Genomic DNA, 18,534 nt, shown 5'->3' on the forward strand with positions numbered 1-18,534 from the left:
AGCTTTAAGGTGAAGTGATTCTCTGCATAGAGTTAGGGAGACATGGTGTGTGTGTGTGTGTGTGTGTGTGTGTGTGTGTGTGTAAGACAGAGAGAGACAGAGACAGAGACACAGAGAGACAGAGAGAGAGAGTTAAAATGAATAACTTTTCTCTATGGAGTCAATGATATGGTGTGTGTTTTTATCAGTGTTACATGAGAATTTATGCAGAATCTGCAGAGAAGACAGGAAGAAGATGAGGAGAAATTTCTGTCTTGTTGGAACTATTTTAAGTATGGTGTTATAAAGCGAAGTTTTTAAAGACATTTGTATGAAGAGTTTGAAGGAAGCTAAAAGATTGCTTCCTGTGAGTCCTAAAGAGAAGACAAAGAGAAAGGACTAGTTCTAAGAAGAATGTGAAGAAAATGTTTGTGACTTTAATTACCATTTAGAATGAGTTGGATGATTTGAGATTGAGTTTCCAGGTAAGTGAAGAAGAGTCAACTAGAGATATATTGAAGCTTTGAAATGATTTCTGTTGTGACATGGGTTGTTGCCAAAATATTGTAGTCACATATGCCTTCATGTTTATTATTATAAACTGTATATCATATATACACAGTCATTTTCTTTAAAAATAGATAAAGGAGTAAATAGTATTAGGACAGGAGTGTTCTCTACTTCATCAAATAATTTAAGAACTAGAGTGGGAGCTTAAACTAATTATTTAATAAGATAGAGATTACAAGTCCATTAATGAGAAATAAATGATCACAACATACTCCTACATCACTATAGAGCTTTGGAGTACAAAATTAATTACATAGCAATGAGTCAAGTCATAGGTTGTGTTTGGATGACTCACAAGAAAGTTAGTTAGTCCTCCAGGCCATATAAACTCAACAGTCATAGTTTTAGAATTTTGCTAGAAATAATAGTCAAGCTCACTGGATCATATGTAGAGTCTGTTGCCTTCCTTTAAAAAAAATTAGGACATTTGCTCTTCTCCAATCCTGAAGCCTTTATCCTATTTCTCATGAGCTTTCAAAGGTGACTGACAGTGATTCAGCAATCAAATGTCTCTTCTTTCAGTGCTTAAGAATGTAGTTCTTTTTGGGCAGGTAACTTGAACTCATCAAGGGCAGCTAGGTTCTCTCTTACTATTTCCTTATGTAAGCAGCAGATGGTACTGGAAGCTGGGCATATTGTGCTATCAGTCATTCCCTAAGCCAGAGGACCTGTTTGAGCATGCCCAGACAACATGATTTCTCCCTCCCTTCTTGTGGGCAGAGCTTTCTAGTACCTTAAACCCCTTCAAGGATATGGCTTTCCTTTCTTAAGCTCACTCCCCATTCCTTTGACGGAGATTGTGGTTTCTTTTTTAAATCCCCGTTTGCAAAATGACAGCTTCCAGAGACAAAGGAAAAGAGAAAGCCTTATGCTTTGCTCTCTTTGTTGCCTGGGGTATAGAGCAGTTTACAAAAGCTCCCATCACACCCCCTCTAACTTTCTCCTAACCCCTCTAAAAATATGACTTCCAAGTCCCCAGCCTATTTCAATTAAGATATTGGTTTTCTCAGGAAATAAGAATTGACTCCTCATCTCTCTCTCTCGACCAGGCATCTATAAACATGAACAACATGCAGCACTGGATTTGTTGAGTCTTAGTTTTATCACATTTCTCAGCTTAAGAAATAAAGTTAACTTTTAGAAGTTAATATATCCCAAAGCCAGAGGGAACCAGGGCATTTAAAATAAGTATATAAACCATAAGGCATTTTACCCTGTCCAGAGAGAAGGAAAGGGGAAGGCAGAAGAGCTCTCTTTCTAGTCTGAATTGCATCAACACTATATAGAGCTCACCCAAGACATAGATGCTTGACTTATTATACTCACCATTTCAGCCCAGGATTCTTTGAAGTTGCTAACAACTTTCCATCTGTTCTGCATGGCACAACACCCACACCTGCTGCTGAGTTTTATCTCCTTGCTTACTGGGCTTCTATTCTTCTGCCACTTGCCCCTTTACCAAAGATAGGGAGAAGGGAGAAGGTTGGGAGTCTAGGTCAGCCCCCTCCAGTCAGTGGCAGTTGGTGTCTCCTCTGAAGTCTTTTGAATCTCTGTCCCCTGTGAATCAACCCCCACCACATCAGCTTTCCCCCTCTCAAGCCATTAGCACTCACACTCTTGAAATTACTTTATGTTTGTAGTGGCGTCCTTCCCTTCTCTCCCCCTCACCTAACTGTCTCCTCTGCCTCTGATGGAACATGCTTTCCTATTAATTTGCATATGCTTTGTATCTCTTCAGTAGAATGTAAGCTCCTCAGGGACAGGGACTGTTTTATTCTTGTCTTTTTATCCCTAGCACCTAGCACAGGGTCTTATACATAACAGGCACTTAATAAATTAAATAAATAAGCTTTTCCCATCATCAGTTAACATAATCCTATCCAAACTGAGCAATGTTCCTATTCCTTCCTTGTGCCCGCTCTTTTTTCCGGTAGAGCTTAAGCCATTTCCTCAAACAAAAACAAACCCTTTTTTGTCCATCACTTTCTTCTCTAGCCTTAGCTCATTCTAAGCTCGAACACTCTGATCCTATTCTTACATGCTGTTTACATCCCTTCCTTCCATCTTCTACTGTGTTCAGTTATTCAGTCGTGTCCAACTCTTCATGACTATGTGGACTATAGTACCACTAATACTGTCCAAGGGGTTTTCTTGACAAAGATTGGTGTGGAGTGGTTTCCTTCTCCAGTGGATTAAAGCAAACAGAGATGAAGTGACTCGTCCAGGGTCACATAGTGAATGTCTGAGGTTGGGTTTGAACTCAGGTGTTTCTACCTTCAGGTCTAGGGCACTGAGCCACTTAGCTGCCTCCTTCATCTTCTACACATGACTTTTAAAATTTTCCTATGTAGTTTCTTTAAACATCTCTTTTTAGGGACGTCAAGGAAAAGTCAGTCTTTACCCTGTCCTATTCCATCAAAGAAAACTTTTTCACACTTCTTAAAGAGCTACATTTTTGTTTAACATCGCTTTATTTGTCCTGTTACTTTCTGTAACTATATCAGCTAGCTTGGGGAGCAGTGTAGAGGAGGAGAAATCAATTATCCAGAGACCAATTACTCCCTTTACATAAACAAAATGTGTCTTCCACAAATTTTAGAACACACTACTTTGAAAGAACACAGTTCTGGTATGAAACAATGCTGACCTTAGTTAACATCTTTTCGAAATTGGTCTTTTGTTTAGTGATTCACATATATACTGGATATTCTGTATCTTTTATTTTTTCCTTTGGGAAACAAGCACTTTCAATATTATTCAATGAAATATTGTTCTCCTCAATGTTAGTACAAAATGCTTGATCTTTTTAAAAATATTTTATGAAATACATGGCTACATATAAACACTGTTCTGCACTAATGTACTTAGATTATTATTAACATCAGGAGTACAATATCAATGTTGTCTAGTTAGAAGTGGAACTGGAATATTTAACTTAATTATTCCCATTGAGTTTAGGAAGTCACTAGAATGCAGCCTTCTGGGCATAGGAACATATGAGACTATTCCGTTTCATCCCCTCTCCATTTTCTCTCTTCCTGATTTATATTTGGCTGAATAAGAAAATGTTCCTGCTGCTTCTGGCAGTCTGTGCAACTGCTACCAGAGAGACCTGGTTATTCTTTCCTCAGAGTAAGCATAACTGTGCTCCAAGGACCACCTTATAAACCCAGAATTCACATAAGGCAGGCCTCAGACTTACCCAATGTGTTATTTCAGCTATATCTTATCACCTTTCTGGACTTTGTTTGGAAGGGAAAATTCACTAAGAGATCCATATAGTGACATACTAAACATATGATTTAAAAAAATTAATTCTACTTTTTATTTTTTACTTCACCTTCATTCCCAATATATTACTTCCCCATTTCTCCCCAAGCACTTATTCCTGGGATGTTAGAGTGGGATAGCCAGTCTTTCCTTACTCCTTTCTACTTCCTCCTTCCTTCTGGAAAGGGGAGGAATGATATCCCCTGCCCATCTTTTTCCTTGTGGCTAGTTCAGGGTGTGACCTCCTTCATCAATGCCCTCTCCACTCTGCTCACCTACGCCCCCCATAGTTGGAGATGTAATAAGCCATACCTTTATGATAAGGTTTAGCTCACTTTAACCTAGAGAAATAAAATAGTTGTCATATCCATGTGATTCCTTTCTCTTTTGATGTTTGTAGCATATAAAAAGTTATTAAAAAACCATAATAGCTCAGAGTCAGCCACGCTCCTTCCCCCCCCCCCCCCCGCATAGGAGAATCCCTAACTTGAACAAAGGTTTTAGCTCTTCACAGTAATCTAAATTTTGTATTATTTCCTGCTAACCCATGATTTCAATTCCCCCTTTCCTGGCATGGACTAAAGTATACAGAAATGCATTATAATCCTTCATGCTTATTTTATATGAAGGAAAAAATATATTATCTTATATGAAGCAAAATCAGAATAAGGGAAACAATTTAAATATGAAAAACAAGAAAAAAGTATAGATAGATACAGGAGGGGAAGTTGAGGAAAGAGCACATTTTATGGAACTTCTCTTTGTCCTTGAAGAGGCAATTATAACTGGAAGCTTTAGCATATATTCTTTATTCCAAGGCACCTGCTTGGACCTTATGGTCTAAGGGAGAAATCTCTCCCTTCTCTGCTCAACCCTGTTCTCTATCTGACCACCCATTCTTCCTCTTTTGCCTTTTCTCTTCAGTTCAGCCTTTGGTGGGGTTGAGGATGTTACTTTTACCTTGTAAGGTGTTCTTGTTTAACTAAGAAAATTTATTATAAAGGTTTTCTTTTTCTTTTTCATTTTCTGCAGTGGGGGTGAGGTGGGGTTAGGAGGGAGAGAAAATGGATTTTTGTTAATTGAAGAAAAATTAAATTAAATTAAATTAATAAGTCACTATAGCCCACCCCACTTTGATCAGCCAGTGAACAGAGAATTCATGTGAGGGTCTGGATGAGAGGAATTTTTATATTTGGGACTGCAAATGACTCTTGGAAGTCACATATTTCTTTGGAATTAATGGCTAGTCATTCAAAAGACTTGTTTTTCTCCATCATTAAAAAAAAGTTCTATAATATTGTGAACTGCAGCCTTGGGAATGGGAAGCTGGTCTTTGTATGCTGATCTGAGGTAGGGTGAGAGGAGATTGGTAGCCAAGCATACATTTTCATAGCTTTGTGAGTTAAGAGAAACGAGAAAAATCATCTAATGTTCATAGGATCACAGATCTAGAGCTAGAAGGGGCTTCAGATGTCCTTGAGTTCCTTGCCTTCACTTTAAAGATGAAACTGAGGTTTGGAGAAGTCCAGGATAACACAGCTAGTGAGGTCTCACAGGGGATTCAAATCTAAATCTTAATAACTCCAAGTCCAGTCCCCCATCACTATGTTGCTTTTGTTTTCCAGTCATTTTTCAGTCATGTCCAACTTATGATCCTCGTAGGGGTTTTCTTGGCAAAGATACTGGAGCAGTTAGCCATTTCCTTCCCTAGCTCATTTTACAAATGAGGAAATTGAGGCAAACAGGGCTAAGTGACCTATCCAGGGTCACACAGCTAGTGTCTTGAGGCTGGATTTGAACTCAGGTCTTTCTGACTCCAGGCCCATCACTCTATCCACTGTTACCACCTAGCTGTCTTCCTGTAGCACAATGTTTTCCCCCACCTATTCTTTTGATCTAATAAGCATTTCTAAGGATTATGCTTGTAAGATAACTGTGTAGTGTCATGTTATTAGATTACACAAATCCTAAAAATTGTTTTCAAATTTGTTTTATGCCTAAAGAAAAATAAAGGCAAAGAATATGAATGGTAAAGAGTTTACTCTGTTGACTATTCTTTAAGAAAATAAAAATCAAGTTAATAGTATGAACAATGTTTGATTTATAAAATTCAGCATGTAAAAAATCTTTGTCATGTCATATTTTTGTACTGTTGTATCGGTCCCTTTTAAAAACCAATGCATAATAAAAATTGACCTGTTCTTTCTATAAACCTTGAAATGTCCTCTAGAATACACTATATTTTTTGTTTTAAAATCCTTTGGTACGGATGCTGTTGTTGTCTATGAATGAAGACATAACATGTAACAACTCAGCTCTATTATTATGAGCTATAATTTTCCTAAACTTACGCAAATGATAATTTTTGACATGAGCAATTCTTGCATGTCAAATAACAATAAATCTCCATTGACATCATGCATTTCTAAGTGAGGGTTTTAAGTGAGAAAACTGGTGAGATTGTGCCATCTAGTGCCCTGTACTGAAATGAACACCTTTGTTGATTAGATTTTTAAAAAATAGTTCTTAGGTACACATGTGAAACACACACACACACACACACACACACACACATTTTAAGGAAATGTAAATACCCAAATCATCCTAATACAGAATTATAGTTAGCCAGATTGAATAAACCAATACAACATTTATCACAGTATAGTGTCAATAGACTATTTGGAGAATTAGGAAAATCCCCAAAGTGATTCCATTTTTCTTTTCCTAATTTTCCAAATTTGTAAGAACTGAATTCAATTCAATTTAGCAAATATTTATTAAGTACCTACTGTGTTTAATAGTGAGCATTTAAGGGTGGCAAAATGCTTCGTACATCATCATCTCATTTGCTTTTCATTATAACCCTATGATAGGTTCTTTTATTCCAGCTTTACAGATGAGGAAACTGAGTCTTAGAAAGGTTAAATGACATGCTCACACAGCTAGTGTCTGAGGCAGGCTTAGAATTCAGGTTTTTCAGACTCTAAGGCTAGTGCTTATTATATAGAAAGCAATATAAAATAATTTTGAGAAGGAGAAAGTGTTAGTAATTGAAAAGATCAAGAAATATTTTAAGAGGAGGCACTGGAGCTGTCCTTAGAAAGAAGCTAGAGGGGGTGGCCAGGTGGCTCAGCAAGTAAAAGCACCGGCTCCATTGTCAGGATGACCTGGGGATCAAATCCGTGCTCAGATACTTAGCACCACACCCAGAAATAATTGGTTGTGTAACCTTGAGCAAGTTACTTAACCCCGATTGCTTAAAAAAAAAAAAAAAGAAAGAAGCTAGAGAGTATGTGAGGTGAAGGTGAAGAGGAAGAGTATTACAAATACAAAGGTCTATTTGTGCAAAGGAACAGTGACCATACAGAGCAGGACAATTTGATTGGCTATGATAGTACACAAAGGGAAATAATATGGCACCAAATCTGGACAGGACAAGGATATTCTGAGTTTTAGGAATACCAATGTGGCACATATGCAGATGATAGATTAGAAGGGAAGAGACTAGAGGCAAAGAGATCAAATAGGAGACAAGTGTGGAATCTGTATCCAAGAATTTATTTCCACACTCACTTTTCCTGAGTTAGTTGAGGCATTTTATTAATTTTGAAAAAGGGGAAAATCATGGACACTCAAGTAAATTTTAGAGCCTTTTTTTGAAGTATAGCTGACCACTTTATACTTTTACAGCTTGATCAAGAAAATAAAGAATTAACTTGAAGTGCTATAAAATTGAAATATAAATAGATGGTGGTGAGTAAAGACTATGTTGGGAGAATTAGGCTTTAATAATCTAATAAATTTTAATATTACATAATATTTAAATAATAAAGTTAGGAGACTGAAGAAGGTTTTCTGGACATGTTATATTTCACAATTGTTCCCCAGTTCTGATTTTTTAATCAGAAATGCTTTGAAGTCCTCTATTCCATGAATGGTACCCATCTGAAAGATTATACTCAGTTTTGCAGGTAAGTTTTTCTTGATTGTAAGCTTTTTTGTCTTTTGGAATGTTGTATTACAAGATTTCTTCTTATTCATAGTAGAAGCTGTAGGTCTTGTGTAATCCTGCATACTCTTAGTGCTTGAATTCCTTGTTTTTGGATGCTTGCAGCATTTTCCTTCAATATGGAAACTTTGGATTTTGACTATGACATTCTTGGACTTTTCCTTTTTGGGATTTCTTTCAGCATGTGATTCATGGATTCTTCATATATCTACTTTGCCTACTGGTTCTAAAACATCTGGTCAGTTTTCATTGATAATTTCTTAAAATATAGTATCCAGGCTTTTTTTTTTTGGAAATCATAGTTTTCATGAAGTTAGATGATTCTTTTGTGATCTCTCCTTGACTTGTTTTCCAGGTCAGTTGTTTTTGATATCATATCCTATGTTTTCCCATTTAAAAACATTTTTTAAGTTACAATATTCCTTGTTATCTCAGAGATTGGTTTATTCTAGTCTATAATGAGTTTGTTATTTGGGTAAGATTTATCACTTTTTCTTCTATTTATTCTCCTAATTCTTTCCTCTAGAGATTTTGCTTTTTATTTCTTGCTTCTTTTCATCTAGGTACTTACGTAGTCTGTGGAAACTCTTTTTTCCTTTGATTCTCATGAATACAGTTATGTAGTTATTTTCTCCTTTCTTTTGTGTTTTGTCTTCCCTTATTGAATTGTAAGCTCACTGAGGCCAGGGGCTAGTTTTTTTTTTTAATATCCCCATCATTTAGAACACTGCCTAGTACATAGTAAATACTTAATGTTTACTGACTTCTAGGTTAGATTTTTGGGCATCTCTAGATCTATAGCAGTTTTTTAAAATTCTGGTCAGTGTCTTCTTTGGTTTACTAATTTCTCCAGCTTTAGTCCTTTAATTGGGACTTCTGTTAGGGCCAGTTTCCATCCCTTATTGTGCTTCTGGGTGGTATGGTTGTAAGGGATGATTGAGTTTTATTTCCACAGAAATCGTATTAAACCTAAGGAGTCATTCTTATTGCTAATTTAAGAGATAAACTGATTGCAGAAGAAAGTTGTGGTGGATGTTAGCCACCTACTAATCAGCATATCTAAGAGCAGACTCCCCTTCTTTATTCTCTAAGAATGCCTTTTTCCTATATATCAAAAACTACCAGGTCAAGTGTAGCTCACCAGGGATGGGGGCTCATTAACCCAGATGCTGTCTTAGATAATGGGACTTTTCTTGTGGATACCCTGGGCTGAATCTTCAACTATCCGATGCAGACATTCGGGGATAAGATTAAAAATATTTATGGTTAGTTATTCCTTTACTAAATAAAGTATGAGGATGAAAGGGGGAGGCAATTGAAATGTGGAAATGAGAGATGTAAGCAGGGGTGTAGACCCATGGGGGTGGAGTTTAGGTATTTATGGATAGGCTGTGAACTCTTGAAATGCCTGGCCAATGGGATGGGGAGTGGGGGAATGCGAATCAGGATAGAAAAATAAAAGGGCTTTGTAACTGTCTTGAAGTGTGCCTGTACCTGCTAGGTTACCCTTTTCCACAAGGGGGTGTTGGCCAGGTCACCTGCCCAAAATGATGTAATACAAAAATCCTTCTTTAATTCACCAAGGCCATGTGGAGTTTTTTTGGTAAGACGATTATTTCTCATGTGGTTGGCTCATCTTTGTCTAGCCCTAGGTCACCTGGATTCTTGGTTAACTTCCCCCTCCTGCGGTTAGGCTGACTTTCAGAGTATATATCTTTAGAGCCCTGTGCCATCTTAGGACAGATTCCAAGTGATGTCAGACTCCCTGGGCTCCTTGATTCTCCCAGTCTGTGCTTCCAGGCATCTGCTTATCCCTCCCACTCCTGGTTATCTTTCCTGCTATGAATTTCCAGCTGTCTTGTATCATGCCCACCCTGGGGCTCAGAGGAACCCTCTGCTCTTGCTGCTTTTGAACACAAAACCTTGCAGTTTGCCCGCTGTCTCTGGCTCATTTTAATCATGCTGGGAGGGTACTGGCTTGTTTGCCTATGCCGGCACTGGCTTTTTTTGTGGCCCCCTTTCTTATCGAACCTGTTCTCATGAACTTTTGGCTGACTGTGCAATTCAGGGTGGAAGAAGTCACTTACTGTAATTTCTCCTTGGATTTCTTGATCATTATTTTTTTCTGGTGCAAATTTTGTCAAATTTTCTGATGGAATAGGAAAGATATGGGCAATCTGGCTCCATCCAGAGAACCATTGGGCCAGATATCTCTAAGGTTCCTAATATTAGTTTCTCCAGGTATTTGTCTAATAGTCTAGTTATTGCTTTTTTTTTGCTTTTTGGAGGGCAATTTGGGGTTGACTTGCCCAAGTCACACGGCTAGTTTTTGTGTTGTGTCTGAGGCTGAATTTGAACTCAGGTCCTCTTGACTCCAGGGCCTGTGCTCTATTCACTGTGCCACCTAGCCGCCCCTAGTTATTGCTTTTCAATGTAATATTTTATGATTGTAATTTGAGTATTTTGTTTCTGTATCCTAATAGTTCATGCCTTTAAACAAGAAATAGAACTACCTAGCTATTTATATCTAAAGAAAAACAGGAGCTAGGTATTTCCTTTGACAAGATACTCTTTCAGTTAATGTCTATTCAGATAGATTTCTAGTATTCTAGCTACTGGCAACCATTCAACAACCAGTAATAACTCATTGGTGGGAACTGCTATGTTCTACCTATGGATCTTGGTTCTGGATATAAAAACTTTACTTAATTGCTTATAAATTGTTTTAGAACAAAACAAACCTTTGTGAGTTAACTTGTGGTAATTCTGATTATAATACTGACATGCTAGCTAGCTTTTTAGATTAAGAATATTGTTTCTTCAGATTTCCAATATTCTAAGTATTGACACCAACACATCTATCAGGAGCCTGGAATGGGACATTTTATAACATAACTTAGAGGTGGCCTTGAAGACAGGAAGAAATTCGAACAATGACATTCTTCTTTGGAGGATGCAGTCTAAGTTATGTGTGCAATATTTTTTCTTTTTTGGAGGGGAGAAGGCAGGGCAATTGGGGTTAAGTGACTTGCCCAAGGGCTCTCAGCTAGTGGGTCTGAGGCCACATTTGAACTCAGGTCCTCCTGACTCAAGGGTGGGTGCTCTATTCACTGCCCCACCTAGCCTCCCCAATATGTGCAATTTTCTAGTTTACTGTTCAGCTTCTTGAGAATAATACTGTAGGACTTCTCTTGAAGAGTGTGTGGTATTCTTCTTGTCTCAATCCAACTTCAATCAGTTACATTAATGGGACTTACTGCAATGTCATTTTGTAATTGTCTACTCCTTCAGCATCTTGGTTTCAAGTCCAAATCTTCACTCCGATTGATCTGGAATAGATCCACTCCCAAACTGAGAGTAACACAAAACTACCTGACAATGGATAGTAGTTCTTTAATCAACATTTTCCCTGTTACCTAAGTGCTTGCTAGTTACCTGTCTCAGCCTCTGAGTAACAAAACTGGGTTTCTGACATTGCAGCTACTCCGGTCTATCCAGAAACAGCTGGGTGCCATATAAAGGCTAGAAAACTGAGCCTGGCGTTGGGAGGACCAGCGTTCACATCCTTCTCAGACACTGCTTGGTGTCAGAGCCTGGGAAAATCTCATGACCTCTCTCTGCCTCAAATTCCTCATTTGTAAGGTGAGGGTAAATACAATGCTTCTCTCACAGAGTTAGGGATGAACGGATACTACACATGAAGCGTTTCACACAGTGCTGTCAATGCCGAATGTTGAACACGGGGGCAGCTGGCACATGGCCAGGAAGCCAGTGAGATGACAGCCAGAGAATACAGCACGCGTTCATGTACAGTCTGCAAGGGCGGACACCGGAGTGAGGGGCTCCTCCTGCGGGCACGGCGGCGGCTTCTCGCCTTCCCAGGCTGGGCGGGGCTGTTTCTGGGCGCGTTCTCCCTTCTGAGGCGTCTTTGAAGGCGTGGGAGCCTGGCGCTGCCCTCAGGGCGCTTGCACTCTTTAGGGGGAACAAGTACCAGTTTGTGGCTTGGGCGGCCGAGGGGGCCGGAAGGGGAGGGAGAGCATTCCGAATCCGAGGAGATAAAGCTCACGAGGGAGATCCGAGGGCCTCAGAGGACCACAGGCGTGTTCGTGGCCGGGACGTGGGGGAGGGGAAGCGGCTTCTCCCGTCCCTTCGGGGCCAGCTCCGCCAAGGCCGAGTCGTGACCGCGCTTCCTCTCTCCTCCTAGCGGGCCTGGGAGCCGGACCAGTCCCCTCCACCCCGCGGTCGTCCTCTCGGCGCCTCCCGTGTAACTTCTCCAGGGGAGGGGTGGGGGGCTGCAAGATGCGGAATCCGTGGCCATTGTATCAGTCCTCACATGCCCTTCTCGGACCCAGGGAGCAGGAGCGGAGCTGCTGGGTACGCTCGCGGGGAAGCCCCCGAGGCACGCACCCTCTGCCTCGGCGCATGCGCGCGCCCTTTGAGCACGGGGGGGGGGGGGGGCGGGCGCGCGGGCGCCCCTCGGGGGGAAGCCCCCGGGGCCGCCCCCCGCCGCCGGGGGGCGGGCGCGCGCGGGGGGGGGGGGGGGGGGGGGGGTGCGCCACGCATGCGCGCCTCTGGGGCGCGCGGCAGGCGGGGAGGGGCCCGGCCCTGACACCGTCCCCTTTCCGTTCCCCTCATCCTTCGGATGTCTCCTCACACAGCTTCTCACCCAAAGGAGACCCGAAGTCCGGAAGTCGGGAGAAAGACCTTTCCGGGCCAAATTTCGGGGATTCCCTTGCTCACCGCCCCCCCGCGGGGCTGTTAGCATTGGGTGGTGGTGGCTTTTTGGCAGGCCTCGTGTAAATGTGTGCATCCAACTGAGCGGGCTGTGCTGAGCTGGCGTCCGGGGGGCGGGGAGAAGGGCGATCAGTCCTCCGCTATAGTCCCCGCCCGCGCCCGGGCCCCTCCCCCCCCGCTTCCCCGCCCCGCCCCCCCCCCCCCCCCCCCGCTGCCCCGCCCCCGCCGCTGCCCCGCCCCCAGGGGTCCGCGGTAGTCCAGAATGTACGACCGCGCCCCTAGGTACACCTCGCTGGTCAATGCCACCAGCACCGACGTCAACGTGGGGCCCGGCTCCTATGAGGTGTCCTTCCAGAAGGGAGACGTGTCAGGTAAGAGCCGAAGGGAGCCCGACGCCCCCTCCCTAGAGTCCACCAAGCACTGCCCATGCAGAGAAAGACCCCACCGTGGCCCACGCCTGCCCTCGGAGAGCGCACCTTCCCCCCTTCCTGAGTTCACCCTTGGAGGTCTGGACTAAGACTGCCTGGAAGGACCACACTTGTCCAGCCGATGCCCTGCAGGGCTTCTTTTTTACCCAGAAACCATAGAAAACAGAGATGAGATGCACATTTGTATGGCAAAGCAAAATTGACAATAATGTTTTAATGCAATATGTCTTTAACACAAAATGACCAGATTTCCCATTAGGCAGCAGCTCCGAACTTTGCTTTCCCGACCGTGCCCGTTGTACTTCTGTGCGAACGTTGCCTTTTGACCCACTTTGCCGCGTCCTAGGCACGTTCCTTCTGCCTGCCGTTTTCCTCATTTTCCTTTCTCTTTCCCTCCATGAGATAACTTCTCCTAAAGCTCTCTGAGTTACTAACGAATGGCATTTCTCCGTCCCCATCCTTCTGGACCTTGCTGCAGCCTTTGACGCAGTGTTTACCACCCCCCCACCCCCCCTTGGTACCTTCTTCCTTCTGGGTTTCTGGGACAGTCTTCTTATTCTCTTATCACTCCTCAGTCTCCTTTATCCAGGATAGGCCTGTTAACTATGGCCCTCATCTCTTCTTTCTCTGTACTGTTTCCCATGATGATATTATCAGCTCCAATAGATTGAATTCAGCAACAAAATGCTGACACTTGAGGCATCAGTGTCAGGAAGCCTCATTTTCCTTAGTAAAAATCTGGCTTCAGACACTTACCAGCTCTGTGACCCTGGGGGAGTCTCTTAACCTCTATTTGCCTCAGTTTCTCATCTGTGAAATGGGGACACACTGGAGAAGGAAGTCACAAACTACTTCAGTATCTTTGCCAAGAAACCCCCAAATGGGGGTCACAAACACTAGGACACGACAAAATCCACAAAATGCTAATGCTTCTCAAATCCACTTATCCAGCCATAACCTCTCCGCTGACCTTCTGAATTGCATCTCCACCTGCCTATTGGACATCTAAAACTGGATGCCGGGTAGACATCTTAAACTTGAAATGTCCAAAATTGAACACATGATGTATGTAAAGTGCTTCACAAATCTTAAAAGTACCACATTATTGTATCAATAATATTATTCAGGGCACTAGGAAGTAACTGCTTTACTCCTCAAGATATGGCAGTCTCAGGCAGGGACTTGCCAGTCATTGAGCAGCCCTCAAGGCTGACTCCTCCTTCAGGAGGGGAAGGTTGAAAATATTGGAGTGTGAACTGGGAGTAAAGTGAAGAGTAGGTGAATTAGTGCAACACTTTGCAACTCTTGGAAAAATAGATTTTTAAGAAGTCAGCATCGCCTTTTTAAAAATCGTTATATGTTCTGCCATTTACTATCTGTAGCAGCAAGCACCCCAAGCGTCCTCAGGGTTTGCAGCTACCACAGGTTCTTGGATCTGCTTTGTTAAAGGAAAGCAACTCAAAATGGGTTAACAAGCTTACTTTAATCAGTCAGACATATATCGTTTACCTTGTTCAGGAGAAAAGGTCAGCACCCTGAACCTCAAAGTATACAGGCATAATTATCAAGACAGAAACATCAAGTAGACAGATTTCCAAACTGTCCAACCATTACATCCATACCCAGTCAACATCTGGGTTCCACATTCTGGGTTTTTCAAAGCCGGGGGACTCTCAACAACGGCTTCCCAGAATTCAGATCAAATCACAGAATACTTCTCAAAGTGAGTCCCAAAACAAAGCTACACATCAGGGCTTATATAGCCTTCTCCTGGCTCAGAGAATGTAACAACCTTATTGACTCACTGGCCAATCAAGAAGTATCTACTGAAAAACAAGCTTCCCACCCCAGGCTTCAGGTGCACATTAGCCTAGGGGCAGGGAAGATCTTCAAAATTTACATTCTTATTACACTATCTTTATAGTCATGGGTAAGTCAATCTCTCTTGAGCCTCAGTTTCCTCATTTGTACAGTGGGGATAATAATATTTGCATGACCTTCTGTTACAGGGTTTTTCTCCCCTTTAGGAAAATGCTTTCTAAACTGTAAAGTACTATAAAAAAAGAGGTATTGTTACTAATTGTGAGACACTGGATTTCATCATTTCTCTTGCTCTAGCAAATTCCTCCCTTTCCCCCCAAACAATCCTACCCTCTTACCTTCAGTCTTTTTCTATCTAGTGGTGCTACCTACAAAAATCTCCATGTCTCCCCATCCTTTTTCAATTTCTAATCAGTTCAATTTCTAATTTTAATCAGTGAAAATCTGTTATTTCTCTTCCACCTTCTCCCTCCCCCTCTACCTATTAAGAAAGAAAGAAAAACAAGACCATAAGAAACATATATTCAAGCAAAACAAGTTCCCCCATTGGTCATGTCAAGAAATAAAAAGGCTCATTCTGCCTTTCTGTCAGGAGGTGGGTAGCATGCTTCATCATGAATCCTCTGGAATCATGGTTGCTCATTGCATTGATTAGAGCTCTAAAGTATTTCAGATTTATCTGAATTATTACTTGGAATTATCAGAATAAAAAAATAATAATAATGGTATTTTATAAATTTTGCTTCTGGTTTACTTCAAAGTTCATACAAGCCTTCCCAGGTTTCTTTGAAACCATTCCCTTTATCATTTCTTAAGCTACAATAGTATCCTCTCACATTCATATACCGTAACTTGTTCAGCCATTCTCCAGTTGATGGATACCCCCCTCAGTTTCCAATTCTTTGTCCTTAATGAAGGTGCCATAAATACTTTTGTATATATGGGCGGGCCCTATCTCTTTGGGGCATAATTAATATTAGTTTCAGTGGGTTGGAGGGTATGCACAGTTGATTAACTTATGGGGAATATTTCCAAATTGTTTTTCAGAATGGCTAGACCAATTCACAGTTCTACCAACAACCTGCTTTCCCACAATTCCTCAAATATTTGCCATTTTCTTTCCTTGTCAGCTTTGCTGATCTGATGGGTATCATTTGGAACCTCAGAATTGTTTTAACTTGCATTTCTCTGTTAATGATTTAGAGCATTTTTTTTCATATGGTTATTGATTGAATTTCTTCCTCTAAAAAATCCTTCCTCTGAAAACATTTCCTTTGATCATATATCCATTGAGGATATATAAATTTTAATCTGTTTCTTATGTATCTTAGAAATGTGTTTTCACCATTCTTAAGAAAACTCTCATTTGAATCTACTATCCTTGGTAGTCATCTCATCCCCTAAGTTCCTTGAAAAAGCTATAGCCTACAATCAATGCCTTCAGTTCCTCTCCTCTCACTCTTTTTTCTAAACCCTCTGAAATCTGACTTCTCACCTCATCATTCAAGTAAAATCGAACTTTCTGAAGTTAATAATGAACTGTTTTATTCATCTATCTACCTACCTACCTATCTATCTATCTATCTATCTATCTATCTATCTATCTATCTATCTGTCTGTCTGTCTGTCTATCTGTCTATCTTTCTATTTATGTTTGCCTGTGTTTATTTATTGTTTTCTATTTGTTTTAATGAGCTAAAATCTCCCACTTCTCCCTTTGCCAAATGAGACCCAGGAAAAAGAAAATCCATTACAAACATGTATAGTCCCTTAGTCAATCAAAACAAACTTCCACATTGATCTTGTCCAAAAAAGTGTTTATCTAATTCTGCATTGAATCCTTCACCTCTCTGTCAGGAGGTAAGTAGCATAGATCCTCATCATTATACTGATACGAACTCAGCATGATAGTATTCCATTGCTTTTATATACTATAACTTGTATCCATTCCCCAATTTATGGGCACCCCTTCAGATTCCCATTTTTTTGCCACCTCACAAAGAACCATAAATATTTTTGTATATGTTTAGAATTTGTTTTGCTGAATACTGATTTACTTGATCATTAAGGTTATTTGCTAAATACTAATCCTTCCTCTAATGTATCCTCCCTCTAATTTCTCCTGCACTCTTCTCTCCTTTTGCTCCTATTCTTTGTTGAGTGAAATGTATTTCTATACCCAACTGTGTTTTTGTGTACATTCTTCCTTCTTTTGACCAGTGGAGAATGAGGTTCATGTGTCAGCCACTCTCCCCCATCCTCTTTTTTATTGGTATACATGTCTACTTGCATGCCTTGATCATGTGAGATAATTTTCCCTACCCTTCCTTTCCTTTTTCTCCACTCTCCTTCAGTGTATTCCTTTTTCCAGCCCTTTCCATTCATTTCCCAAGATCATTAAGACATAACAGAACCTCTCCCAGGCCTTGAATAATAGGACTCTATGATCCTGATGATAGGGCTCAGAGGAAACACATGTATCATCTCCCCATATTTGAATGTAAATAGTTTATCCTTGTTTAGTCCTTTATCATTCATTCGTATTTAGCTTTTTCTATTTCTCTTCAGTCCTATGATTAAACGTCAAAGTTTCTATGCAGCTCTAGTCTTTTCAGCAGAAAAACTTGGAATCCCTGGGTTTCACTAAAGGTCCATTTTCCTCCTATGTTACATTATACTTAGTTTTTCTAGGTAAATTATTCTTGGCTGTAATCTCTCCCATATTCTCTGTCATCTAGAATAGTGTATTCCAAATTCTCTACTCCTTTCTAGTGGTAGGCACTAAGTTTGGAAGATCATAGAAGTTTATCAGTATTGTATACCAGTTTCATGCAAACTTACATGGGTTTTGTATAATGGACAATGCTCTTGTCCTTCCCCTGGCACCACCAGTGGAATGAAATGGAACTGTATGCTTGCGCCCATACTTTTCAGCATGACATTTTCAGTGATGTTGTCTGACACCTTTAATGAGGATCAATGTGGCATCAAGGTCAGCTACTGTACTGAGTATAATTATTTAATTTGAAAAGGCTTCAAGCCAAGACCAAAGTGGAGGGAGAGTTGATATGTGATTTTTTGTTCACCTCTAAGGCTGAGATGCAACAGAACATGGATTTATTCTTTGCTGCTTGTGTTAATTTTGGCCTGACAATTAACACCAAGAAAATAGAGGTTTTCTACCAACCTGCACTGTACCATCTATACATGGAACCATTGGTTACAGCAAATGGAGAAATTTTGAATGCAGTGGATAAGGTCACTTACCTTGGCAGTAAACTTTCCTGGGATATTTACATAGATGATGAGGTTGATACATGCATTGCCAGAGCTAGCTCAGTGTTTGAAAGTCTCCGAAGGGAAATTTGGGAGAGAAGAGGTCTTAGGCTGCCTACCAAACTAAGGTCTGTAGAGCTGTTGTGCTGACCTTGTTGTATGCCTGTGAAACCTGGACAAAATTCCATTGCTCTGCCAGGAAATGGAATTGCTTCTCTTTGAATTGTCTCAGGAAGATTCTGAAGATCACCTGGCAAGTTGAGGTACTGGACACTGAGGTTATTTCTCAGCTGAACTACCAAGCATTCAGACTCAACTGCAGAAAGTACAACTCTGATAGGCTGGCCATTGTTCAAATGCCAAGTGTAAACTTGCTTAAAAGACTCTCTTACAGGGGATTCACACGAGGCAAGCACTCACACAGGGATCAGAAGAAGCTATACAAGG

The 18,534-nt window shown here is 40.9% G+C and overlaps 1 protein-coding gene across 1 annotated transcript in view; it reads left to right on the top strand.

Moving 5' to 3' along the window:
- Positions 1–12,824: 12,824 nt before the first annotated feature.
- The window catches only part of STPG2 (sperm tail PG-rich repeat containing 2), a 579,581-nt gene continuing 573,871 nt past the window's right edge, over positions 12,825–18,534 (top strand). The window contains 1 exon segment of the mRNA XM_069094391.1: positions 12,825–12,933. Within this exon segment, the coding sequence (XP_068950492.1) occupies positions 12,825–12,933 (109 nt within the window).

The sequence above is a fragment of the Petaurus breviceps genome, unplaced genomic scaffold (assembly GCF_028583685.1).
Source record: "Petaurus breviceps papuanus isolate PSGF00001 unplaced genomic scaffold, PetGlider_PUasm1.0 126, whole genome shotgun sequence".
Taxonomy (NCBI): domain Eukaryota; kingdom Metazoa; phylum Chordata; class Mammalia; order Diprotodontia; family Petauridae; genus Petaurus; species Petaurus breviceps.